Raw genomic sequence first — 26,564 nt, forward strand, 5'->3', positions numbered from 1 at the left:
GTGAGACTTAAGATGTGCTTAGTGATTTGAACAGGAAAAGAAATAAATGTGTTACTTTTCAACGAAATATTTAAAGTTTTTCCATTTTGACTGTTATGTAACTAGTGAAAATTGTAAAAAATCTTACATAACACTAACTAATAAGTTAAAGAAGTGGAAGTACTTATTATTTACATCATTTTTTAACAAATCGGTGAAAAAGGATTTCGTAATCTTAAAAAATCATATTGATTTGCAATTTTTATTGATTTTATATGCTTAGTTGTTAGTGGTAACAAGGTCAGGCAAACACTCAGATATGCATGTGCACCTCATCCCCACAGAAAACAACAGACAACAGCAACAACTAGACAACCACTGCAGGAGCAGAAGCAGAAGCACCAAAGCAACCACTACACCCACCACCCACCAGCGAGTGGGTTGCGATGGAGCCATCAACCAGCGCGGAGGCCGCTGCTGCAGCGGCAGCTGGTGGGCCGGATCCGCGCCTGGAGCTGATGGGCTCTTTCGTCATCAAATCACTGAAACTAAAGCCGGAGAAATGGACACGCGTCATCACTGTGGAGGAGCATAAGGGCATCATTAAGGAGTTTTTGGACAGGAACACACCAGTTGTCCTGATTATCATCCTCACTCCGGCTGCCCAGTTGGTTCCCTCCACCACTTTCCCACTGTCACAACTGAAGAGCAAGGGCGTGTACTTCATCAAGCGTTATGCATTGCCCATTCCTAGAGAGGATTGTGGTAATTTTATCATCTACGGAGACTTGGCCACCCGAACAATTGACCAACTATCTGCTCTGGTGGAAGAGGTACTAGTACCGTTACTATCCAACGAGGACAACTACCGCAGTTGGCCCATAATGGTGGCCCAAGATGTACAGAAGCATGTACACAGCCTCAAGAGCACCGTACACCAGGTTAAGGGTCAGGTCAGTGGAGAGACCATATTGGCCATGCCTGTGGGCGTCGAAAAAATCGTGAAGGCGGCCAAGGAGCTGGTCGAAACGGAGCAGTGCCAGTTTGATCTCTACCTAAAGAGTGCCATCGAGGGCGTCGTCATCAAGTGGGCCACCCAAATCCACGAGGTCATCAAGGAGAGTCCCTCCAACGCCTTCGCCAATGGCCAGAATCCCACTCCACATACGGGTAAGTCATCGGTGCCATGTGTACGTGCTTTATTTTTGGCTCCTTCCATTTATTATTTATTGATAAAATTCAAGTCTCCCCATATCCTAGCAACCCCGAAATTTGCATGTTCGTACTCACCCAAAGTTTGGTCTTTCTTTATTATCCTTTATTATCTGTTCACGAATGACATTCCGCGTGCATGCAATATTTTTAATGTTACTGCCATAAGACCAAAGGGTTTTTGGGTCTTCCTTACGCGTTCACATTTGACATTGAGGATTTAGTTGAGGAGTTGAGGAGGAGCAAAAAGCTAATAACCTGATTTGCCTAAATCACCTGCGATTTTTACAGTCTTACTTTTAGCATAAGCAGGAGGGCGGGTAAAGAACAAATCTGTAAATTTATCAACATTTTCTTCAAAGTAAAAACTTAAAAAGGTTTATAGTATTATTTTTAGGATAGGAAATCAAGAGCATAAGAAGAATAAAGGTAGATTTTAAATTTTTAGAAAACTTTTCGCTTATCACAGTTTTATAGAAAATATAAAACCATTTTCTGATGATTCAAAAAAGATTTTTACACCTTACTTACACTTATTATATTGAACATCAATATTATAAAATCATGCCTAAAATAATTAAGAGAGTCGTTTAAATAAGTATTATTTTTTGTTAAAAATAGATTTTGTTTGTATTGCGACATAAAAATACTAAAATCCATTCGTTGAACTGTGATTTACTCTAATTTCAATCACAATAACTCAAAATAATTTCTATATAATTGATTTCATTCGATAATCACCGTTGCCTAATCTATATCCTAAACAGAATTTACATTTTGGAACAATCGCCTCAAGAATCTATCATTTATCTACGACCAATTGCGCAACGAGCGCATTCGTGCCATGGCGTTGATTCTGGAGTACTCGATGAGTGCCTACCATCCGTGTTTCCAGACCCTCTTCAAGAACGTCGTTACGGGTGAGTGCCGTGCCGCGAAATGAGAATTTAGCATGCCAATCGGTGATTTCCGTAGCTCTGGCGGAGGCAAAGGACATAACACTCTATTTGAACCCCCTGAAGCGCCCACTGCAGCACCTGGAGGAGATTGATTTCGCTGAATGCAAGCCGCTGCTCATTCCGTTCATGAATACGGTCGGAATTCTGTGGGGCAACTCACGCTACTATTGCCAGTCGGCAAAAATAACCGTCTTACTGCAGGAAATATGTAATTTAATTATACATCAGGTTTGTAAGAATGGTTTGGTAATGGTAATAAGATATCTGATAAATCTGATCTGCTTTAGGCCAAGCGATATTTGGATCCCTCGTCTATATTCCACAGCGATATCGACGAGGCCATGCAGCGACTCACCCTGTCCATTCAGATCCTAAAGTTCTTCCGGGAACTCTTCGATTACTACAAGGAACGACTGGCCACGTTCTTCACGGAGCCCGAAGAGCGGCCGCCGATTTTATGGACTTTTCATCCAAATTCAGTTTTCAAGCGCTTTAATGCCTTCCTCGAACGTCTTACAACCATTCAGTGGTAAGTTATCTTTAAGATTTAATGAGTTCTAAGATTGCTTCTAAAAACATTTGGCTCCCCCAAGGTTCTTCTTTACTGTGATTGAATTCCTGAAATTAGAGAAAGTCGAAATCGGTGGGCTGCGCGGTCGCCAGCTCAGCACTCGCATCACAGATGTCTATGTGGAGTTCAATCAGTACTTCACGGCCTTTGCCTCGAAGAGTTATGATGTCCTTGATCCAGATGATCATGAGTTTGATGAGGACTTTAAGGGCTTCCAGACCCGCATCCTCGAGCTGGACATGAAGCTGGCCGCTATTTTGTGCCAGGCCTTTGACGATTGTCATAATCTTGAGAGTATTTTTAAGGTAAGACTTCTCTATATATTGTTTTATGTTTTGCTTACTTATATATCTATCCCATAGCTCATTAGTATAGTGGGCAGTGTTCTCGATCGTCCCAAAATCAAGGAGGAGTTTACCCAGCGTTATGCTGAAATCGTGCGCATGCTGGATGATGAAATGACTATCTGCGAGTCCATCTACGACAAGCAAATGGAGCTAAAAAAGTTGGGGGACAACCTTTATCCCAACTACAATTGTCCACCTGTTGCCGCTTTCATTCGCTGGTGCCATCAGTTGGAAACTAGGATAACAGCTCCAGTCAAGCACTTTAAGGCTTTGCAGCATGAGTAAGTTTAAAACTAACAACAATTTCAATATACGTTAATTAAATCCTTAAACAGGATCACCAAGACAGAAAAGTCCTTGGAAATCGTAGAGCGCTATGAGGTACTCATGGTCAAATTAAAATCTTGCAAGACTCAGTTCTTTGATGACTGGGCCGAGCAGTTGGACGGACAAATTGAAGAAAATCTTAAGAAATCCCTAATAGCCCGCGACCGTCGACATAATTCGCTGATCCTGAACTTCAGTGCCGCCCTTTTTTCCATTCTGAGGGAAGTGCACTACATGCAGCAAATGAAAATCGACGGAATTCCTCAGATAGCCATTGATTTTGCTGAAAAGAGCGACGTCTTTCGGTCCTACACACTCAACCTGGAGAAGACCATCGATTGGTACAATAGTATACAAGAGGGTAGTTCACCGGTGGAACTTAGGCTGATCGAACCCGAGATTAAGATGATTGATGATCTGGTGGAGATCGGTGTTAATCAGCTTGTATGGAATTCGTCAGGTGTGTCTGCTCAGTCAATTAGAAATTGGAATCATATCAAAATCAATATCAATAATTCATTAATTTAAATAATTTTGCAGATATTTTGAGCTATCTGGACAAACTTCGCAAGCCGGTGGCTGCTCTACAGAATCGCATGGATCACACCCAGGGTAATCTTCGCCAGATTCGCAAGATCATGGGAGTCTGGGCCAAACAGCCGCTTTTTGAGAGGCGGGATTGCAAAAAGGACAGCGTCCTTTCGATAGATGAACGTCCAGATCGAACATCCAAGCGCTATGCCGAGATCCAAGCGGCCTCAATAGAGATCCACAAACTGTTGCAGGACAACATGGTGCAGTTTGATATGGAACGCAAACAGGACGACCCAGTTTGGCTGAGTTATGTGGACTTTGTCGATAATATCGTCTATGAAAACATCCTGCGAACTGTGGGCGTGAGTGTGGGCTATTTAGCAGAAAATATGGATCCGGAGAACAACTATGCTCCACTATTCGAATCTCGACTGGAGCTGGTTGAACCCAACCTAGTTTTTGTACCCTCGCTGGATCCCGAGGATTCAATGGGCTTTAACAATATGCTAATAGAACTGATGCGGGACATCATGAAAATGGGATCTTTGATTAAACGTCTTAAGCCCAATGAGAAGCGCAACTACGTTGAGATGATAAAAGAGAATCAAGACATCATCGATATGCGCCGCGAGATTCTCAACGGGGTGGACCTTGTCATGGAGGAGGCCTCCCGATTTTGCCGGCAGTTTGAGCGCTACTCTTACCTCTGGCTTGATGATCGTGAGGAGTGCATGGAGTACTTTTTGGAGTACGGACGCATGCTGGATCCCGATGAAATAGAACTCATCATGATTAACGATCCCAATCAGCCGCCCCCGGAGCCCTGTCAACCTACAATCGAGGCTTTCAGGGAACAGATTGACAATTACGAATCTCTTTTCAACGAGATCGAAGACATTGGCCCGTTCCAGGTGTTCAGTTCCTGGTTCCAGGTGGATGTACGCCCCTTCCGCCAGGCCTTGCTCAATACAGTGTGTAAGTGGGGAAACATGTTCAAGGAGCATCTGGTCACGACCGTCACCTCCAGCCTAATGAACCTTAGCCACTTTATACGAAAGGCGGATGAGGGTCTGCTTCAGACGGTGAAAGAGAAGGACTACGAGGGATTGGTGAGCATTATGGCTTACCTGATGCAGGTAAAGGAACGGGCGGCGAAGACAGACGAGATGTTCGAGCCCATGCAGGAGACTATTCAACTGTTGAAATACTACGACATGGATATTCCCGAAGAAGTGAACGTACTGCTGCAGGAGCTGCCGGAGCAATGGGCAAATACCAAAAAGATTGCCACTACAGTGAAGCAACAGGTGTCACCTTTGCAGGCCACTGAGGTGGTCAGCATTCGGAACAAGATTGCCCTCTTCGAGACGCACATCCAGCTCTTCCGGGAGGTCTTCAAAACGTACAACTTTTTCCGGTTCGATTGCTATAAGCCCTATCTTCTAATGGACCGAATCAACGACGATATGTTCCTGTGCGAAAGTGAGATGCGGGATATCCAGGAATCCGGAAGCCTATTTGAAGTCAATATTCCAGAGTTCAAAGTGCTGAAGCAGTGTCGTAAGGAGCTGCGCATGCTGAAGGTACCTCAACTTTTATACCACTCACCCATCTCGATTCTCTTCCTTTTTTATCTACCCTTTTGTCTGTGCATGTTTAATCTTCAACTCGTACTAAATTTATGCATGCCACATGTGGAACTTTGAGCTTTTCTTTTTTCCCTCGCAAGTGTTTTATACTAACCCTAATCCTAATCGATAACCTAATCCGTACTAATCCCCCGATTGTTCCAATAACTCTTTAAAATTATTCAGCAACTTTGGGACTACGTCAACATCGTGGCCACCAGCATCGACGATTGGAAGACAACTCCATGGCGCAAGGTGGATGTAGAGAATATGGACATCGAGTGTAAGAAGTTCGCCAAGGACATACGTCTGTTGGACAAGGAGATGCGCCCGTGGGATACTTTCATCAATCTGGAGTCGACGGTCAAGAATATGCTGACCTCGCTCCGAGCCGTCGGGGAGCTGCAGAATCCGGCCATTCGGGAGCGTCACTGGAACCAGCTAATGAACTCCACCAAGGTCTATTTTGTGCTTCCCTTTTAAATAATTCCCTTTTTTATGAACTATTTAAGCCAATCCCAGCTATTTGGCCCGATGTAAATAATCCGTGTAAATCTCTCTCCACTCTCCCAGCACCCAGAGCTCCCTCAATCGGTGGCTCTTATGTATAGCAATATTGTTTTAATCATTTTTCTTTCCCAAACTCGTTTCGTTTCCGCTTAATTTCCGGGATATTGTGCCCGGCCCAAACTGTACAGTTCTTGTAAATACCATTTCATTGCAGAGTTTGGCCGCCCTGCCCAAGGAAGTGACCGTAAGTGGCTTGGCCGAGTCCAGCGCATGTCTTCAGATGTAGAACCTTAGTCGTATCCTTAGTTTCACTTTAGTTGATCTCTGCACCCATAAATTCTTGTGTTCTGTAGTCCTTAATGGTGATCTTCTTATAGGTCAAGTTTATCATGGATCATGAAACGACGCTGGCCGAACTTTTGGGCCTTAATTTGCATGAATGCGAGGAGGAGGTAAAGAATATCGTGGATAAGGCCGTCAAGGAGATGTCTATGGAGAAAATCCTGCGGGATCTAAATACAACGTGGACGGTTATGGAATTTGACCACGAGTTGCACCCGCGCACTGGCTGTAACCTCCTGAAGGCATCGGAAGAACTCATAGAGACGCTTGAAGATAATCAGGTTTGCCTACAGAATCTAATAACATCCAAGTACATCGCCCATTTCCTCGAAGAAGTGTCCACTTGGCAAAACAAGCTTATGGTCGCCGATCAAGTGATAAACGTATGGTTTGAGGTGCAACGCACTTGGACCCATCTTGAGAGTATCTTCATGAGTTCGGAAGACATACGCAAACAGCTTCCCGTCGATTCGGATCGATTTGATAATATTGACGCTGAATTCCGCGTCCTCATGGATGAGATGTCCGTCTCGTCGAATGTGGTGGCGTCCACCAATCGTTCCGGCCTAATCGAACGCCTGGAGCATTTGCAGAAGGAGCTTACGCTATGCGAAAAGGCATTGGCAGAGTATTTGGAAACGAAACGCTTGGCTTTTCCTCGATTCTACTTTGTGTCCTCGGCCGATCTGCTGGACGTGTTGAGCAATGGCATTCAGCCGGAAATGGTCACCAAACATCTGACCAAGCTCTTTGACTCAATAGCGCGCCTCAAATTTAATCGCGATGAGTCCGGTGAGATTAACACCGCTTCGGGTATGTACGCCAAGGATGGTGAGTACGTGGAATTCAACGAGTTGGCCAGCATCCGGGGACCCGTAGAGGTTTGGCTAAACCGTATCCAGGCGGCGATGCGTGCCAGTTTACGGCACTACGTCATGGAGGCGGTGATCGCCTACGAGGAAAAGCAGCGGGAACAGGTTAGTTTGATTTAAAAAATAAATAATTTAAATTTAAATACTGATAATAATAATAATTTCGATTAAATTATTGATTTAAAAATAAATCATTTATTGTGTTAAAATTTTTTTAATTTACTTAAAAGAAATATAATTGGTCTTAGTGTGGCCAGACGCAGCAAAATCAAATATTAGTATGTTTTTAAACTTTATAAGTTCTTCCGTTTTTGGTAATAACAATCGTACGATCGATGGCTCTTAATTTAACATATACCACTTTTCTTTTTGATATAGTGGTTGTTCGACTACCCTGCCCAGGTGTCCCTCTGCGGATCGCAGATATGGTGGTCCACGGAGGTCAACATCGCCTTTAGCCGGTTGGAGGAGGGCTATGATAACGCCATTAAGGACTACTACAAGAAACAAATATCGCAGCTCAGTCTGCTTATAACGCTTCTGCTGGGTGAGCTTAGCAAAGGCGATCGTCAGAAGATAATGACGATATGCACCATTGATGTGCACTCTAGAGATGTGGTCGCCAAGATGATTCAGGCCAAATTGGATTCGGGCTCCGCGTTTATGTGGCAATCGCAGTTGAGGCATCGCTTCGACGATGTGGAGAAAGACTGTTTTGCCAATATTTGCGACGCTGAATTCCAGTATTGTCACGAATACTTGGGCAATACGCCACGCCTGGTCATAACGCCGCTCACAGATCGTTGTTACATTACCTTGACTCAATCCCTCCATCTGGTAATGGGGGGAGCTCCAGCCGGTCCAGCCGGAACCGGAAAAACTGAAACCACCAAGGATTTGGGACGAGCCATTGGCATCTCAGTCTACGTTTTTAACTGCTCCGAGCAGATGGACTACCAATCCTGTGGAAATATATACAAGGGACTGGCCCAAACGGGCGCCTGGGGCTGCTTCGACGAATTCAATCGCATTACCGTGGAGGTACTGTCCGTGGTGGCCGTTCAGGTAAAGTCCGTACAGGATGCTATTCGGGACAAGAAGGACAAGTTTAACTTCATGGGCGAGATGATTAGTTGCGTGCCCACGGTTGGCATTTTTATCACCATGAATCCAGGCTACGCGGGCCGCACGGAGCTGCCGGAAAATCTGAAAGCCCTTTTCCGGCCCTGCGCCATGGTCGTGCCAGACTTCGAGCTCATCTGCGAGATTATGCTGGTGGCCGAGGGTTTCCAGGACGCACGAGTCCTAGCCCGCAAGTTCATCACACTCTACACTCTTTGCAAGGAGCTGCTCTCCAAGCAAGATCACTACGATTGGGGCCTTAGAGCTATCAAATCTGTGCTCGTAGTGGCGGGATCCCTCAAGGTGAGATTGATACTTTGGATTATTTTGGAAGTCTTAATTAAAAATACATTTATATTTCAGCGAGGTGATCCTGGCCGTCCAGAGGAGGAGGTGCTGATGCGCGCCCTCCGTGACTTTAATATACCGAAAATTATCACAGACGACATGCCGGTGTTCATGGGGCTTATCAGCGACCTGTTTCCCGCCCTGGATGTGCCCCGCAAACGTGATCAGGATTTTGAACGCACCGTAAAACAAGCGGCCTCTGATCTCCTACTACAACCAGAAGACAATTTCATACTGAAGGTAGTGCAGCTGGAGGAGCTGTTGGAGGTACGTCACTCCGTGTTCATCGTTGGCAATGCGGGCACTGGGAAGACCCAGGTGTGGAAGACGCTGCTGCGCACCTACCAGAACATCAAGCGGAAGCCGATTTTCAATGACTTGAATCCAAAAGCTGTGACCAATGATGAACTTTTCGGCATTATCAACCCGGCGACACGCGAGTGGAAAGACGGCCTGTTCTCGGTACTAATGCGGGATCAGGCAAACATAACGGGCGATCAACCAAAGTGGATCGTGCTCGACGGCGACATCGATCCTATGTGGATCGAGAGCCTCAATACCGTGATGGACGACAACAAGGTCCTGACATTGGCCAGCAACGAACGCATTGCGTTGACGCCTTCGATGCGTTTGCTCTTCGAGATCTCCAACCTGAGAACAGCAACGCCGGCAACCGTATCCAGGGCTGGCATCCTGTACATAAACCCCCAGGACTTGGGTTGGAATCCGTGAGTATTAAATTGAAATAGAGATCTTTGAGGCCCAATTATTCTAAATCAAAACCTCATATTTGTTTCCTTATTATTCAAAATTGTCATTGTTCTCGTCTTGTATCCTTCTCGAAAATAGGTGGAATCAAAAACGATCCTATATAAAAATTTTATCAAATGAAAAAATTTCAGACTTTGATACTTTTCACTAACCGATATATTTTTCAGCTATGTAACCAGTTGGGTTGAAACGCGTAAAATTCCAGCCGAAAAGTCCAATTTGGTCATGTTATTCGATAAGTACATACCGCCTTCATTGGAAACGATTCGCGTGCGTTTCAAGAAGATCACGCCTGTCGCCGAAATGGCGCACATCCAAATGCTGTGCCATCTCCTAAACTGTTTTCTAATACCAGCGAACACGCCTGCCGACTGCCCAAAAGAATGGCACGAACTGTACTTTGTTTTTGCCTGTATTTGGGCCTTCGGGTCGGCCATGTTCCAGGATCAAGCCATTGACTACCGCGTGGAGTTCAGCAAATGGTGGGTAAATGAGTTCAAAACTGTTAAGTTCCCGCCAGGTGAGTCCCGACCCTTGATTATTTAACCTACTCCATGAGCTTTACGATTGCGACTCCCATTACCTCTTCATGCTACATTCTAAATATAAGGTGGAACAGTTTTCGATTACTTCCTGGATAGCGAGACCAAGACCTTCCTGCCCTGGACTGAGAAGATACCTAAATTTGATCTGGATTCGGACCTGCCGCTGCAGGCTGTCATCGTGCACACCTCCGAGTCGATACGCCTGCGTTTTTTCCTAGATCTCCTGATGGATAAGAAGCACCCGGTGATGCTAGTGGGGAATGCCGGCTGCGGCAAGACCGTACTGGTGAACGAGAAGCTTCAATCGCTTTCTGAGAATTACGCTGTCACTACAATACCATTCAATTACTACACAACGTCCGAAATGTTGCAAAAGATTCTCGAGAAGCCGCTGGAAAAGAAGGCGGGTCGCAACTATGGACCGCCCGGGAACAAGCTCCTCTGCTACTTTGTGGACGACATTAATATGCCGGAGGTGGATGACTACGGAACGGTCCAGCCACACACGCTGATGCGGCAGCACCTGGACTATGGCCACTGGTACGATCGAAACAAGCTGACGCTTAAGGACATCCATAACTGTCAGTATGTGGCTTGCATGAATCCCACCTCTGGCAGCTTTACCATCAATCCGCGTCTACAGCGCCATTTCTGTGTTTTGGCTGTAAGTTTTCCGGGTCCCGAGTCCATTACGGTTATGTACTCGGCTATCCTGGCTCAACACTTTGCCAACGCGGAGCAAAAGTTTACCCCAATCGTCACGAGGATGACGCCCAATATTGTAGCGGCCACGATCGCTCTGCACAACAAGTGCCTGCAGGTGTTTCTGCCCACTGCGATCAAATCGCATTACATATTTAATCTGCGCGATATCAGCAATGTTTTTCAGGTAAGGTGGAACTGGGAGTTGAGATAATGAAATAAAAAATACACTCGATTCTCTTCTAGGGATTGCTGTTCAGTTCGACAGAGTGCTTGACGGGCTCTACAGATCTTATACGCTTGTGGCAGCACGAGACACAGAGGGTGTACTCGGATAAGCTAACTGACGATAAGGACATCGATAGCTTTACCAAAATGCAGCATGACATTGTCAAGAAGTCGTTCGAAGAAATTGACGAATCCGTTATATTCGACAAGCCGAATATTTACTGTCATTTCGCTGGAGGAATTGGTGATCCTAAGTACATGCCCATAAAGGGTTGGCCTGAGCTTCACAAACTCCTTCAGGAAGCAATGTCATCGTATAATGATCTAGTCGCTGCCATGAATCTGGTGTTATTCGAGGATGCAATGATGCACGTATGCAGGTGGGAATTAATAATATATAATATTAATTAAGTGAATATACGAAAGTTACTACTTTCAGGATCAATCGCATTTTAGAATCACCGCGTGGCAGCGCCTTGTTGGTTGGTGTTGGTGGCAGCGGGAAACAATCTCTAGCGCGCTTGGCAGCATTCATATCCAGCTTGGAGGTCGTGCAGATACAGCTAAAGAAGGGTTATGGAGTCAATGACTTAAAGGTTTATCCAATATTCCATTGGTTATTCTAACCCTAAGGAATCCAATAATCTTGTTTCCTATTGCAGAATGAATTTTCAGGACTTTATCTAAAGGCCGGACTGAAGAATGTGGGCATTATGTTCCTTATGACCGACGCTCAAATCCCCAGCGAAGATTTTCTTGTATTAATTAATGATATGTTAGAAACTGGGGAGATCCCAGATTTGTTTCCAGACGACGAAATAGAAAACATTATCGCGGGAGTGCGCAATGAGGTCAAAGGTGCGGGACTAAATGGTAAGTTAAAGCTAAATTGCATTAACATTTTAAATTAAAACCATCAAACTACTAGAACTGAATATAAATATGACTTTTTGTAATTAACAATTTAAGATACGAGAGAAAACTGCTGGAAATTCTTCATCGATCGCGTGCGCAAGCAGCTGAAGATAGTTCTGTGTTTTTCACCTGTGGGTTCAACATTGCGTGTTCGGTCGAGAAAATTCCCTGCCATTATTAATTCCACATCTATCAATTGGTTCCACGAATGGCCTCAAGAGGCACTCATTTCTGTGGCCATGAATTTCCTCGCCCAGAATAAGGTGTTGCCAGAGAACCACCGCGATTCTGTTGCTAAGTTTATGGCCTATGTCCACACATCGGTCAATACAACGTCCAAGGTGTACTTGCAAAACGAGAGGCGCTACAATTATACCACTCCAAAGAGTTACCTGGAGCAGATTAACCTCTATATCAAGTTACTCAATCACAAACACGAGGACCTGCAAAGCAAGATTGAGCGTTTGGAGAATGGATTGGAGAAGCTCAGATCCACTGCCCTTCAGGTTGCCGACCTGAAGGTAAAGCTCGCCGTCCAGGAAATCGAACTGAAGGAGAAGAACGAAGCGGCCGACGCACTGATCGAGATTGTGGGCATCGAGACGGAGAAGGTTCAAACGGAGAAAGCCGTGGCCGATGAGGAGGAAATGAAGGTTGCTTTGATAGCCGACGAAGTCAGCAAAAAGCAGCGCGACTGCGAGGAGGATCTACTCAAGGCGGAGCCAGCTTTAATGGCCGCCCAGGATGCTCTGAACACCCTGAATAAGGCCAATCTTACCGAGCTAAAAAGCTTTGGTTCACCGCCAGGAGCTGTTACAAATGTCACGGCCGCCGTGATGGTACTTCTATCTCAAGGCGGCAAGGTGCCCAAGGATCGCTCTTGGAAGGCGGCTAAAATCGCAATGGCGAAGGTGGACACTTTTTTGGACTCCCTGATCAACTACGACAAGGAGAATATCCACCCGGAGATCACCAAAGCCATCCAGCCTTATCTGAAAGATCCGGAGTTCGAACCAGAGTTCGTGCGCTCCAAGTCAGGAGCGGCAGCTGGTCTGTGCGCCTGGGTCATCAATATCATCAAGTTCTATGAGGTCTACTGCGACGTGGAGCCTAAACGAAAGGCCCTGGCAGCGGCAAACGCGGAACTGGCTGCCGCCCAGGACAAACTGACGGGCATCAAGCGAAAAGTTATGGTAAGTAAGAGATTTTATAAGGAAAAGTTGATTATAAGATAATACTAAACTGTACCATACGTACTATAGAGCCTCGAGGAGCAGCTGGCCAAGTTGACGGCGGACTTTGAAAAGGCTACCGCTGACAAATTGCGGTGCCAACAAGAGGCGGACGCCACTCAAGCAACCATAGCCCTGGCCAATCGTCTGGTCGGCGGTCTGGCCAGTGAAAACGTACGTTGGGCCGAGGCTGTCAACAAGTGAGTACCCTAAAATACTTGGGCAGAAATAGCATACTCATTATGGTTTCCTCCAAACAGCTTCGTCAAGCAGGGCATTACGCTGCCCGGCGATATTCTACTCATTACCGCCTTTATTTCCTATGTCGGTTGTTTTACGAAAGGATTCCGCATCGACCTTCTACTCAAGATGTGGACACCCTTTTTGAAGAGCATTGATCCGCCCATACCCACAACGGAGAATCTCGATCCTCTATCGCTGCTGACCGACGACACAACCATAGCAATATGGACGAATGAGGGTTTACCCAGTGACCGAATGTCCATAGAAAATGCCACGATCCTGTCCAACTCCGATCGCTGGCCGCTTATGATTGATCCCCAGTTGCAGGGGGTCAAATGGATTAAGCAAAAGTATGGTGAGGACTTAAAAGTCATTCGTCTGGGTCAGCGCAGCTATCTAGACATCATCGAAAAGTCCATCAACGCGGGATGCAATGTGCTGATCGAGAACATCGATGAGAACTTGGACCCAGTACTGGACTCTCTGCTGGGTCGAAATTTGATTAAGAAGGGGAAGTAAGTATGGATAACTTGGATACATTTTTAAGTCTATTTATCCATCAATCCCATTCAGGGCTATTAAAATCGGAGACAAGGAAATCGAATATAACTCCAACTTCCGTCTGATCCTGCACACCAAACTAGCTAATCCGCACTACAAGCCCGAGATGCAAGCACAAACCACACTTATTAACTTTACCGTTACACGCGATGGACTAGAGGATCAATTGCTGGCGGAAGTAGTCAAGGCGGAACGTCCCGATCTGGAGGAGTTGAAAGCCGATCTTACAAAGCAACAGAATGACTTTAAGATAATGCTGAAGAAACTGGAGGATGATCTTCTGTCGCGCCTTTCATCGGCGGGTGAGAATATTTTAGGTGACACAGCGTTGGTTGAGAACCTGGAGACTACGAAGAGCACAGCCTCGGAGATCGAGCAAAAGGTGGCAGAGGCGAAGATAACATCAAAGGAGATCGACAAAGCCCGCGAATACTACAGACCGGCGGCGGCCAGAGCCAGTTTGCTATATTTCATTCTGAACGAACTTAACACTATCAATCCGATTTATCAGTTTTCACTGAAGGTGGGTTACTATACGATTTCAATAAGGATCATATAAATTGAAAACAATACCTATATCTCCAGGCTTTTAGTGTAGTGTTCCAAAAGGCCATAGCCAAGGCTGAACCGGGCGATACTTTGGATTTGCGTGTGTCCAATCTGATTGATTGTATTACGTATTCGGTCTTTCAGTACACTTCGCGTGGTCTTTTCGAATGCGACAAGCTGATCTTCGCCTCGCAAATGACATTTCAGGTGAGTTAAAACCCTTTACCATTAAAGCTTTATTTTATAATTTCTAATCCTCAATTAGATTCTACTTATGAACGAGGAGGTTACATCGGCGGAACTGGACTTCTTGCTCCGCTTCCCGATCAAGCCACATGTGACAAGTCCTGTGGACTTTCTGACCAATCAATCGTGGGGCGGAATATGCAGTCTAGCGTCCAAAGATGAATTCAGGAATTTGGACCGCGATATCGAAACCTCCTCGAAACGCTGGAAGAAACTGGTTGAGTCAGAACTGCCGGAAAAGGAGAAGTTTCCGCAGGAATGGAAAAATAAAACAGCCCTCCAAAGACTTTGCATGATCAGGGCCTTGAGGCCTGATCGAATGACATACGCTTTAGCGTGAGTAAATATTTAAAATATTTATTTATTTTTAGCTTTCATTTACTTAATACATTTTAAAATAGCGACTTTATTGAAGAGAAACTTGGATCCAAATATGTGGAAAGTCGTGCAATGGAGTTCGCCAAATCGTACGAGGAGGCCAGTCCCTCCACACCAATATTCTTCATCCTTTCGCCAGGTGTAAATCCCCTCAAGGATGTAGAGGCGTTGGGCAAACAAATGGGCTTTAGCATGGATCTGGGTAATTTCCATAATGTGTCTTTGGGACAGGGCCAGGAAGCCATTGCAGAGGCCGCCATGGACACGGCGGCTAAGCATGGTCATTGGGTGGTGCTGCAGAATATACATCTGGTGAGGAAATGGTTGCCAGTGCTGGAGAAGAAGCTGGAGTACTATGCAGAGGACTCGCATCCGGACTATCGCATGTTTTTGAGCGCCGAGCCAGCATCAACACCTTCGGCTCACATAATACCACAGGTATAATATTAGTATTTGGTAATTTTCAAGAATAATTCTCAGTTTGATTCCATTCATTTCAGGGCATCTTGGAATCATCGATTAAGATCACCAATGAACCTCCAACTGGAATGCTGGCGAATCTTCACAAAGCGTTAGATAATTTCACTCAGGAAACGCTGGAGATGTCGGGCAAAGAGGCTGAGTTCAAGGCCATTCTGTTCTCCCTCTGCTATTTCCATGCCGTTGTCGCAGAACGCCGAAAGTTTGGTCCCCAAGGGTGGAACAAGATATATCCTTTCAATGTGGGCGATCTTAACATCAGTGTGTCGGTGTTATATAACTATCTGGAGGCCAACGCCAAGGTCCCGTGGGAGGATTTGCGCTACCTTTTCGGTGAGATCATGTACGGGGGTCATATTACGGATGACTGGGATCGTAGACTTTGCATCACCTACCTGGAGGAGTATATGCAGCCGGACTTGGTCGACGGTGAGCTCTTCCTGGCGCCCTCGTTCCCAGCTCCTCCCAACACCGACTACCAGGGATACCACACCTACGTCGATGAAATGATGCCGGCTGAGTCGCCATATTTATACGGATTACACCCTAATGCGGAGATTGGATTCCTCACTACCCGAGCGGAGAACATTTTCCGCACAGTTTTTGAAATGCAGCCACGTGACGCTGGAGCCGGAGGTGGTGCAACGGTTACGCGCGAGGACAAGGTTCAAACAGATCGTCGATGAGATTATCGAGAAGCTGCCGGAGGAGTTCAACATGGTCGAGATTATGAACAAGGTGGAGGAGCGCACGCCGTATGTGATAGTGGCCTTTCAGGAGTGTGAGCGCATGAACTTCCTTACCAGCGAGATGAAGCGCAGCCTGAAGGAGTTGGACTTGGGCTTAAAGGGTGAATTGACCATTACGTCGGACATGGAGGTGCTGGAGAATTCACTGTTTTTGGATCAAGTACCGCCCATTTGGACGCAACGTGCGTATCCTTCGCTCTTGGGTCTCAACAATTGGTTCATCGATCTGTGCCTGCGTCTGCGCGAACTGGAAACCTGGTCCACTGATTTTGTGGTGAGTTATCCAAAAAACATACTGGATTAGCAGGTCTCTTAAAATCCTTTTCTATAGTTACCCTCTTGCGTCTGGCTGGCTGGATTCTTTAACCCGCAATCCCTGCTTACGGCTATTATGCAGAGTACTGCGCGTAGGAATGATTTACCGCTGGACAAGATGTGCCTCCAATGTGACGTCACCAAGAAGCAGAAGGAGGAATTTACGTGAGTATCGTTCTCATTGACACGCAATTCCCAATTGACTTTTGAGCTGACCTTTTCCCGGGAATGTTTACACTTCCATTAGCAACCGATGCTCTTCATCAATCTCAGATTCGCGACTGTCACAGATTCCAAGAATAGTTAAATAGTTAAATTAATAGGTTTGTTTATTTTTATGGAGGGAAACATAAGGTTAAAACATATAATATAAAAACGGTTTACGGCTTTATTACTTTTAACCATGAAATTTATTTCAAAGACGTAGATCTTTGAACAATCTCTCAAGCGTTTTTCGGAATGATAATCCCATTCCATTTTCATTCCCTGGTTCTATCTGCCTAACTCCGGCGCATAATGTAATGTTGTGACATGTAATCATTGCTTCGGAGCTAAAAAAAAAAAAAAACCGAACTGCGGCCAATGGTCAGCGACCGGCTTGGAGTGGGTCTATAAATAGCCACAATGCTATTTCATAAGAGCTAATTTTAAACCAGCACTGGAATATAAATATGTGAGACTTATTAATAGACCGTAATTTACAATTGTCTATTTACTCGATGGGCAATGGGCTGATGAGCTGATTGCTTATTAAGTGGCGCCCCGCCAGCCACGTTTCTCATGGCGACGTTGCCGGGCAAACAATGGAGTAACTCGGCTCCGGCGCGTCGTTGTCGTCGGTATTAATGTGTACTTTTTGCATCCGAGATTAGAATCGACACCCGCCCCTCTAATTGACTTTGGGCTATGGCTATGACTATAACTATGAAGGCTATTGCTATCACAATCGATATCTGAAACGATCTTGTTAATTACAGGACGGCACCGCGCGACGGTTGCTGCGTGCATGGGATCTTCATGGAGGGCGCCAGGTGGGACATCCAACAGGGAATCATCATGGAGTCGCGCCTCAAAGAGCTCTATCCCTCGATGCCGGTGATCAATATTCGGGTGAGTTTTTGTAATGCTAATCGATGGAAATGCAAAAATCAGCGAATCGAGAACGGATCTGTGGCGTCTCAATGCTGGCGCATGTTGGCATAAATTCGAAAACTAGATTCCACTCTATCATTCCACTTAATGCGATTCCGATTTCATATAACCTCGTCTATGTACTGCAGGCAATCACCCAAGATAAGCAAGATCTGCGGAACATGTACGAGTGCCCGGTCTACAAGACCCGCACTCGAGGCCCCACCACCTATGTGTCCAACTTGAATCTGAAGACCAAAGACAAGCCTGGCAAATGGATTCTCGCCGGCGTAGCTCTGCTCTTGCAAACCTAATTTAGATGCATAATCTTAGACTTATTTAATTTACTATTTAATCTACATAACTTAGTGCCTTCAGCTAATTTCGTAGAAGTTTTCTAGTCATTAAATAGTTCACCACTTAGGAAGACATTTCTTTAGAACAATAATAGTAATAAGCTAGACCAATGTACCAAGTTTTATCGTAGACTTCAAGTTTGACTTTCAATTTCTTCCTTTTGTAGTGCACAATTTTTATAATAAAACACCTCCTAAGTAGACTTGCCTTAGGCGCACTAGCATAAAACTGAAAAGAAAAGCCTGGACTTGTTTTGGCTGGATTTGGGGATTCATTGTGGTAAACTGATAATTTAAATAGGTAAGATTATTTGTAATTCTTTTGCCAGTGACTTCATTTGTTTACCCTGCAATTGTTTACACTTGGTAGGTAATACCCAATGGAAATCACCGCCAATTGATAATATTCTTCGTTACTAAATGAGTTGTGAGATAATCGTGTGACGACGCAGCTGATAAGTCTGAAAATTCCAAAAATCTTTAAGAAAATGATAAATTAAAAGCGTCGCGTATCCATAAATAACATTTTTATCTTTGGGGAAGAATCATCAAAGAACATTCATAGACGTTGCTGAGTGGAGTGAACTCGTGGCCGTCGCAAACTGAAAACTTAAACAATTTTCATATTTTTTGCCCTGCTTTTTTATTTATTTTGTATTTTGTATTTCGACCTGACTCTCCCGCTCTATAGCTCATAGCTCTCTGATTCTGATAAGCGTGTGCCGAGTCGTTTCGGTGATGCTGACGAAATTCTCAAAGACTTTTGTAGCATCCCGATCATCTCAGTATTGAGCGGTACGTGAACCAATTGACAGCGGTCGACGATGAGGAGGAGACATTTTAGTGAATGCATAAATACATGAATAATTCAAACTCAAAACCCAAAAGGCAACAACAAGTTGGGCCACGACAACGTGACCTGCCTGTAGAGTTATCGATCAAACGGCCGACCCGACCGATCGACCGAATCCACCGATCTACCCATCCGATTTCGGTGCCCTGCCCCGTTTCATCTGGCATATTCCAGTCCAGCTAACATCAACAGCAGCCGCAGAAACAATAACCAATACCAAAAACCCAATACCCAATGCTCAAGGAAAAAACACAATAAAACAATCAGAAATCAACTACAGGCGAAATGTGCGGAGAAACAAAAAGAAAATTGAAGACGACGACACGAGCGTAAATCTTTTTAGCATGAAAAAATTCTATAAAACTAACAGGCACTGTGTGGTCGGACATCATTCGTGCGCTACGACGGCAGACGACAGCCGCAGATACAGATACCGATACGGATACAGATACAGATACAGAGATACATATAGCCGGTCGGACGGACAGGCCCTGATTGATTGATTGCCGAACCCGGACCCCAACTCCTGCCCAAAAATCAAAATCACATCAAAAACCACATAGCCAAACCGAAAACCAAACCCAAACCCAGACTCGCGACTCGAAACTGAAATTGAAAATCAAAGTGCTCTCTCTTCTCTCTGCAGACAAGTATCTGCAACAGCATCTAAACGTATCCCAGTATCCATATCTAACAGCGGTCAGCATCCCAATTCCAATTCCAATCCCAATCCCAGCGGACAACGTCCAGCCATCAGCCATCAATCAGTCAAACCGAGTCACCGCGTCAGTTAGTCAATTCAATCGACTAGCCCACTCGACTTCTGCTTCAGGCTGGAGGATATCTTCCATTGTCGGCGCTTTAGTTTCAGTTGGCATTTGGACGCGTGCTGTGCGGCCTCGCCGATAGAGAGAGTCGGATCGGAACGGACCGGAATATACAGTTCTCAGTTGTCAGTTCAAAACTCTGAATCAGAATCGAAATCGTGCGCGAATTAATCTACAGCGTATCAAGAACCAAAACAGTGGCGAACACACGTGTCTGAAGTTCAGTGACAAGCCCCAAATCAGGCGACTATATATTCCGTTAATATATATATATATATATATATATATACAGAAAATCGTTAAACACTTTTAATCAACTAGAAACCAAGCGCAGGCACGGCATAATTAATTCGTCTGACCCGGAAAGTTCATTAAAAGAAAAGCAAATACGTTTGTGCAAAGTGTGCTCCATCTCTCCATCTATAAGGTGCAAAATACTTCAGTAAATCGGAAGTCTTAAATAACTACTAGCAACATGAAGCTGTCTGCAGTATTGTTGGCATGTAAGTACGATATTTTTTTAATAATTGAATCCAATAACAGTGGGAACGGAGTTCTGAAGTTACCAACTAAAACTTTGTCCATCCATTTAATTTCATGTGAAAAGAACGTATATTAAGTCATTAAGGCTGATTGCTTTTCTGGTGAATTCTTTGATTTTTAATTCGGAGAAAAATTTCAAATATTTCTATGTTAAATAAACAAGAACTTTATGGTCCATTTTCATAGAAAATTGCATAAACTAAATGAATCTAAGTTTGTTGCTTGTTAAATACATACATATGGGGTCAAGGCTGGTCAGAATATTTCTATAACATTGGAATTGAAATTTTATTAATATCAATAAAAATTGATGAAATAAATTTAGATTGTATAGTACTACGATTATCTTTGAAACGTTTAAATCTCAAGGTTTATTGAACAACTTTTCGGGTTTTCCCATAGGAAGGAAGTCTCAAATAGTTTTTGTTAAATAAATTTTAAAAATTTTAAATAGAAAATTACTGGAATTTTTAAACCAACTGCATTGTAAAATAATCTATTTCAACTAATATTTTTATATATAAACATGTGGCATATTGCTGACTCATTAAGGCTGACTCAGATAAGAGTCCTCTGCGTCAAAACAGCAAGAATGTGACCCATTAAAATGGTGACCCTTTATAAACGGGAAAAATCTTGAAATATCTTAATCCTAGCGAAAAGTTATTTCCGAATACTTTATTTATCTGCAATCGCAACAATTTATGAATGGAAAATTTTTTACTTGGATTGAGTCATTAGGTTAGACACCACAGAAACGCAGTTCCGCGGATTTGGTTTCATTGCGTGCCGACATGGCTAATTAGACATGCAGCGCTAAATCCCGATTCCAAGTGCTGGGGACGGGGAATCACTTCCCCCCGCCATCGAAATCACGGAATCTCGTTGGCATTGCCAGACGCTCTGGCGTCGCGGTGGATCGATGGGCGTTCGTTGGCATTGTTGGTGGGGATGTTGATGTGGGTGATATCATGGGTGATGGGTTGATCAGGGCACTTTGTATGCGGGTCTAGTCGATGGGTAGTGATTCTTTTTGCACGCCTCCTGCTTAACTAATTGGGTGTGATGTCTTCGTCTATTTATAGTGGCGCTGTTTGCCTTCTCCCTGGTCCAGTGCCTCGGCCTGCCCGATCCCAGTGCCAAGTGCGTCATGGATTGCGACACGCAGGAGTACAAACATATTTGTGCTGCGGACGACAAGGGCTCCACCAAGACCTATCGCAATCTGTGCGTGATGAAGACGGAGAATTGCCTGCAGAATGCAAGTGAGTATAGAAATCATGATAGTTACCATAAATATTCCCATTACAAATGTTTGCAATTTTATTACATTTCCTTAATAAAACCCATTTTACCGTTACTTATTTAGACTTTCAAAAGATCAGCGACAAGGAGTGCCCGTAGATAGAGCTATGAATTGATTGATCAGTAGTCCAGCAGAAATAACTTAATCATGGAGGAGAACGAGTGGACGCGGCTTGGCATTCCGGAGGACTCTTCTTTCTCGCGTGGTATTTGTGTGTGATATTTTTAAGTTGTACTTCAGCGGAATACAGAACACGCCCAGAACGTAATGCATAATGATAATGTATTCTAAAATTATTAATAATAAATATTAAATAAAGTAATCGTAGCACGCAAAGTTAATGCTTAGTTCCTTGACCATCACAATGTTGACGAGACGTAATAAGCGATGATTTCATTTCCGCTTTACCCCAACGAACAGCCAACCCGTCGTCTATATATATATTAATAAACCCTGATCTTCTAATCTATGCCCTCTATTGCTCGGATTGGAATTAAGTCATCAGACAGTTTTAGTACATCGAATCTTGATAGTCTAGGCCTCACAAGCACGGTTTCCTTATCTTATATTACAGATGTTCCTTTTTTGTTATTTTTACCAATTTAAAAAAACCCAACCAAATCGCTAAATTTAGTCAACAACGTAGTTTTGAGGCTTTGCGCCATTTCAACAGTAACTGTAATTTTAACAAAGCATTTGATCATATTTAGACATTGAGATTTAAAGTGGTTAATCTTATATACATATATTTTGGTGGGTCGGATTTAGAACGAACTCGGTCATTTCCAAATTAACAAGAGACTTTCTGATAAAAAGTATTCATTGTCAAAATTTTAAATATTTAACTTGGCCAAAATTACAATTTTGTTATACAAAATTTCGTAGTGCCTTTTATTTGATAGTATTAGGGAATCTTTATTGTAAAAATTCGAAAAATTATCCATTTTGATGCGGACAAAAATGTTTTTAGATAAGGTTTTGTCGATATTTTATATCGACTTCTCTAAATCTAAATTTTTCAAGATTTCTCAGCCGGTGAAGATTAATAATAGATGACTGTAAAGGAACTATTACTGAAACCCTCACTGGTTTCTTGGTAAAGTCTTTGTTGTTCTTTTGGAAACGAGCTTTTTTAGTTTCTTGAAATAAGACCCATCCTAGTAATACATCAATATTTTCAATACTTTAAATTTTAAAGTTTAAAACTTCTGCAGTCGCAGTTCAACTTGTAGGGCTATGCAGGCTCGACGCTCCTCCTTTAGCTCCATGCCCAGCATATTCTTCTTGTGCTCCAGCAGCGCATTTTCGCGTGTATAATGCTCGATAATGCGCTCATAGTCAGACTCAGGCGGTGCCTGTGATCCGACTGCTAATGCAGCCATTTGGCTATTAATTGACTGCTGCTCGTATAACTGCTTGAGCCTGTGAACTTCGTTGCGTTCGGAGACGATGCGGGCCTTTAGTTCGTTCTGCCACTCCATCAGCTCGTCGTATTCGATTTGAAGCCGCAGCAAATTCTCGCGGTGCGGATTCGATTTGGGCAATAAAATGAAGCCTGTACCGGGATCAATAGAAAAATGTATTAGAGCATCCTTGGTGGGACGCTCTTCTGTTTTTGGCTCCTCAAGGGTAATACTGTTGCTAGTGGATGCGGTCGGGGCGAGAGTTGCGTTCGAATCCGTGGTATCCTCACTTGCGATCGTTGGCGGAGCACTGCTGCTTGTGTCCAATTCATCCACGGACTTTTCCTGTTTCTTCTCAAAGGTACGTAACTTTCTCTTGAGTTGTGTAATTATACGCTGTACTTCCCAAAGTTGTTCCTCGCGTTTCTTGGTAATGAAACCTGCGTTCATCTCGCTGTGAATCTGATTCAGGAGGCTGTCCTGCTTGCGCAACTCCGTCTGGATGTCCTCCGGTGTATCCGGAAGCTTTGGGCTGGCTGATGTGAGCGGGGGGACATACCTAAAAGATGACAAGTTAGAAAGGCGATAACAGTGTTTATGTATGTGCTTTTATGCCTTATTAGGAAGCTGGCGAAACGCGTTAAACGCTTCTGTTTGCGGGGTATTGTGCTCATTCTTGACGGAAAAATAAACGACTAAATTACGCGAGTTTTACGGCTAGATCTTATCTACAACTACCAGTGATGGGAATTATCTGAGTGCTAATTGTACTTCTTAGGTTCATTCGTAATAGAAATTTGTAGTTTCTATCATTAAATTAGGAAAATATATAGAGTGGGTGGTACAAGGTGTCTTTCAATGGAAAATAAATTAGAAAGTAACTACTATTTCGCCAAGCATTGCTTAAAAAAGTTACCAAACAAAAAAGAATTGAATATTTCCCACCACTGACATCAGGCTAGCCGGTGTTTGCTCACCTAATCAGCTTGACATCCGCGAACAAATTGTTGCAGTGGCAGAGTAGGGCCACCATTAGTCGGTGTGACATCTGAAGTGTCGGACTGAGCAGCATGGCCAGCGACTGAGCGTTGAGCTTATTGTGCCTTTCCTGCTGGATCACCGCGTCGAAATGGAGCAGTACCCACGCCAACAGAGTGCGGTTACACTTGGGCAATTGCTCGAGCAGCTGCTGCAGCTCTGCCTGCTGCGTGGTGACCTTTGGATGGGAGGCCACTTCCTCGAAGCGAGCCACCAGATCGGTGGTCAGCAGAGGCTCCGGTAGTTCGCGCAGGAAGAGCTTCAACAGACTGCAGGCGGTGGGCAGATTGAGCTCATCGACGGCGGAGTCGTGCTCGCGGTTGTTGTACAACCGCTTATAGTGCATCAGACGCGTCTTGATGGGCTCAATCTTGTATATCTGCTCGCACTTCAGGTGATCCTGCAGAAAGTCGATGCAGTCGCGCACAACCAAAGGTATATCCACGCCGTCGTGGCAGCGGGACCGCTCGGTTGCCAGGCTTACGGACACCCCAAAGACAGGGTATCCGAGGGCCAGCACCTCCTCCGCGGCGGAGGCATCATCCTGCTGCTGCGACAGCTGCTTGCTCTTCTTGTCCTTTTTGTCTTTCTTGTCTGCCTTTTTGTCTTTCTCCTTGCGCTTATCCTCTTTATCTTTTTTCTTGAGATCATCACGCTCCTTGTCCTTTTCTTTGTCTCGCTCCTTCTCCTTGGCCTTGTGGGACGGACCAGCCTCTTCGTCGGCGTGCTTGGAATCCTTATCGGACTTGTCACGCGATTTTTCGCGTTTCTCCTTGCTCTTGGAGCTAGTAAATTTAAAGGTTTTTGATTTTTTCGACTTTGAAGGACTCCTGGGGGCACATAAAATAGGGATTACTTATGTCTGAATCAGGTGACTTTTTCTTAGGTCTCAACGAACTTGGTATCCAGCTCTTCCTCAGGCGAGCTCTCGCCCTCCAGCGCGGCGTATCCACGATCTTTGCCCTTCTCTTTTTTGTCCTTGCGTCGTCCGATCAACAGGTCCTTCTTGCTGTGCTCGTGTTCCTCGCTGACTGCAAAGGGATTTTTGGGCTTCATTGATTTTTCACCATTTCTACGCCCACGATTTTTCATTTTTAACTTACAGTCACTTTCCTCCTTGCTCTTCTTGGACTTGGCATCCGACGCCTCCGAAGCATACAGCCCGGGAAACTCCTTCTCCTCGGGACTGTCGAAATCCATGACAGTAAATCACTTCCCCGACAGTAAATAAATAAATAATTTCCGTAAACAATTTGCGTAAACAACAACAAATGCAACAAATAATCGATTAATGAACAATCGAAAACACGGTTGCTTGCCAGCACCGTTGTGGGAGTACAGTGGCGCCATTATGTCATGTAGAAAAAATGTATTTATGGTTATTAACACTTTGTATTTTTTTGTTTTAATTTTACATTTTACATTTGTATTTGACATGTTAATAACATCTTACACAAACTTTTTAGATCATCTTTTAAATAGGAACTCACAATGTTAACGTTTCTAAAATATATGTAGTTACCAGAGAACGGCAAGGGTACACCCATACAATGAGTGCACTCGAATCATATGTGCCTTTTCGGGACTCAGAGTGTGATCGGCACCCTAAAATAAGGGTGAGTGTCTTGCACAGCACATTTTGAATGTGCACAAATCGGATTGTGCGTTATGAGTGTTTGCGTTTTTGACACCCGCTCAATTTTAGGCACATGAGTCTAATGCACAGACACCCTAAACACTCATAGCAAATGAAGGAGTGTCTGAGACACCCATGATTTTTGGGAAAGTGAGTCGGGTGTCTTGAAAGTGAGTCGAGTGTCTCGAGATGAGTCGAGTGTCTCGAGATGAGTCGTGTGTCTTGAAATGATTCGGGTGTTTCGGGTGTCTTCAACTGATCTGTATGTTTCGGGTGTCTTCAGCTGTATTGCATGAGCAGGTCATTGAGGGTTGACCGAATAATTTTACATGAAAGGAAGGAAGGAAATCCCAATAATGGTCCCTTAAAACAGGCCAAATATTATGGGATTTTCCGTGCCAGGTTATCTACCTGCTATTCGCAGTGAAATTGACTTATGATCTGTATTCTTATATGTATTCTTGATGCAATGCCAGTTTTTTTTTTTTTGCGTTTTTTAAGACTTTGTCATTGAAGATTAATTACTTGTAATGATTACAAACTCTTATTGTCTAATATTAGTTACTGAAGACGGCAATAATTTTTATTATTACAAATACACTTTTCTAAGATTAAAATGAATCCAAACGGAAAACAAATTATTTTCTGATTTTTAAGGGGCTATATTTATGTTTAATTATTGGGATTTCCTTCCTTCCTTTCATGTAAAATTATTCGGTCAACCCTCAATGACCTGCTCATGCAATACAGCTGAAGACACCCGAAACATACAGATCAGTTGAAGACACCCGAAACACCCGAATCAT

General features: G+C 44.1%; 3 protein-coding genes across 3 annotated transcripts; 2 read left to right on the plus strand and 1 right to left on the minus strand.

Moving 5' to 3' along the window:
* The first annotated feature begins 425 nt into the window (after positions 1-425).
* LOC108110237 (dynein beta chain, ciliary) lies at positions 426-18,388 on the plus strand. The gene is given in 30 exon segments (XM_017219225.2): positions 426-1,149; positions 1,959-2,111; positions 2,167-2,378; positions 2,438-2,679; positions 2,744-3,026; positions 3,084-3,349; positions 3,404-3,855; positions 3,936-5,512; positions 5,744-6,016; positions 6,282-6,311; positions 6,445-7,386; positions 7,660-8,706; positions 8,767-9,479; positions 9,690-10,042; positions 10,133-10,956; positions 11,016-11,377; positions 11,437-11,593; positions 11,660-11,870; positions 11,967-13,105; positions 13,175-13,344; positions 13,405-13,902; positions 13,961-14,471; positions 14,534-14,704; positions 14,763-15,079; positions 15,145-15,559; positions 15,622-16,269; positions 16,271-16,624; positions 16,682-16,830; positions 17,643-17,775; positions 17,946-18,388. Coding segments are annotated over 30 exon segments (13,491 nt in total). The 3' UTR covers positions 18,111-18,388.
* A 725-nt stretch (positions 18,389-19,113) lies between these two features.
* LOC108110263 lies at positions 19,114-22,017 on the plus strand. The gene is made up of 3 exons (XM_017219251.2): positions 19,114-20,335; positions 21,461-21,640; positions 21,745-22,017. Exons 1-3 carry the CDS (start codon positions 20,308-20,310, stop codon positions 21,777-21,779), a joined length of 243 nt encoding a protein of 80 aa, XP_017074740.1. The 5' UTR covers positions 19,114-20,307; the 3' UTR covers positions 21,780-22,017.
* A 310-nt stretch (positions 22,018-22,327) lies between these two features.
* On the minus strand, positions 22,328-25,459 carry LOC108110245 (ralA-binding protein 1). The gene is made up of 4 exons (XM_017219232.2): positions 25,226-25,459; positions 25,021-25,153; positions 24,062-24,952; positions 22,328-23,643 (listed from the first exon to the last, which is right to left on the minus strand). The coding sequence occupies exons 1-4, from the start codon at positions 25,320-25,322 to the stop codon at positions 22,881-22,883; spliced, it is 1,884 nt and encodes a 627-aa protein (XP_017074721.2). The 5' UTR covers positions 25,323-25,459; the 3' UTR covers positions 22,328-22,880.
* Positions 25,460-26,564: the final 1,105 nt, after the last annotated feature.

This window comes from Drosophila eugracilis, unplaced genomic scaffold (genome assembly GCF_018153835.1).
Source record: "Drosophila eugracilis isolate 14026-0451.02 unplaced genomic scaffold, ASM1815383v1 contig_1135, whole genome shotgun sequence".
Lineage (NCBI taxonomy): Eukaryota > Metazoa > Arthropoda > Insecta > Diptera > Drosophilidae > Drosophila > Drosophila eugracilis.

Bases quoted from the DNA above. Each gene is read 5' to 3' on its own strand.
- LOC108110263 (XM_017219251.2), top strand. From the start codon at position 20,308: ATGAAGCTGTCTGCAGTATTGTTGGCAT. The intron at 20,336-21,460 runs GTAAGTACGATA...GTCTATTTATAG, and splicing joins GTCTGCAGTATTGTTGGCAT to TGGCGCTGTTTGCCTTCTCC. The intron at 21,641-21,744 runs GTGAGTATAGAA...TTACTTATTTAG, and splicing joins GAATTGCCTGCAGAATGCAA to ACTTTCAAAAGATCAGCGAC.
- LOC108110245 (XM_017219232.2), bottom strand. From the start codon at position 25,322: ATGGATTTCGACAGTCCCGAGGAGAAGGAGTTTCCCGGGCTGTATGCT. The intron at 25,154-25,225 runs GTAAGTTAAAAA...ATCCCTTTGCAG, and splicing joins GAGCAAGGAGGAAAGTGACT to TCAGCGAGGAACACGAGCAC. The intron at 23,644-24,061 runs GTGAGCAAACAC...GTCATCTTTTAG, and splicing joins GCGGATGTCAAGCTGATTAG to GTATGTCCCCCCGCTCACAT.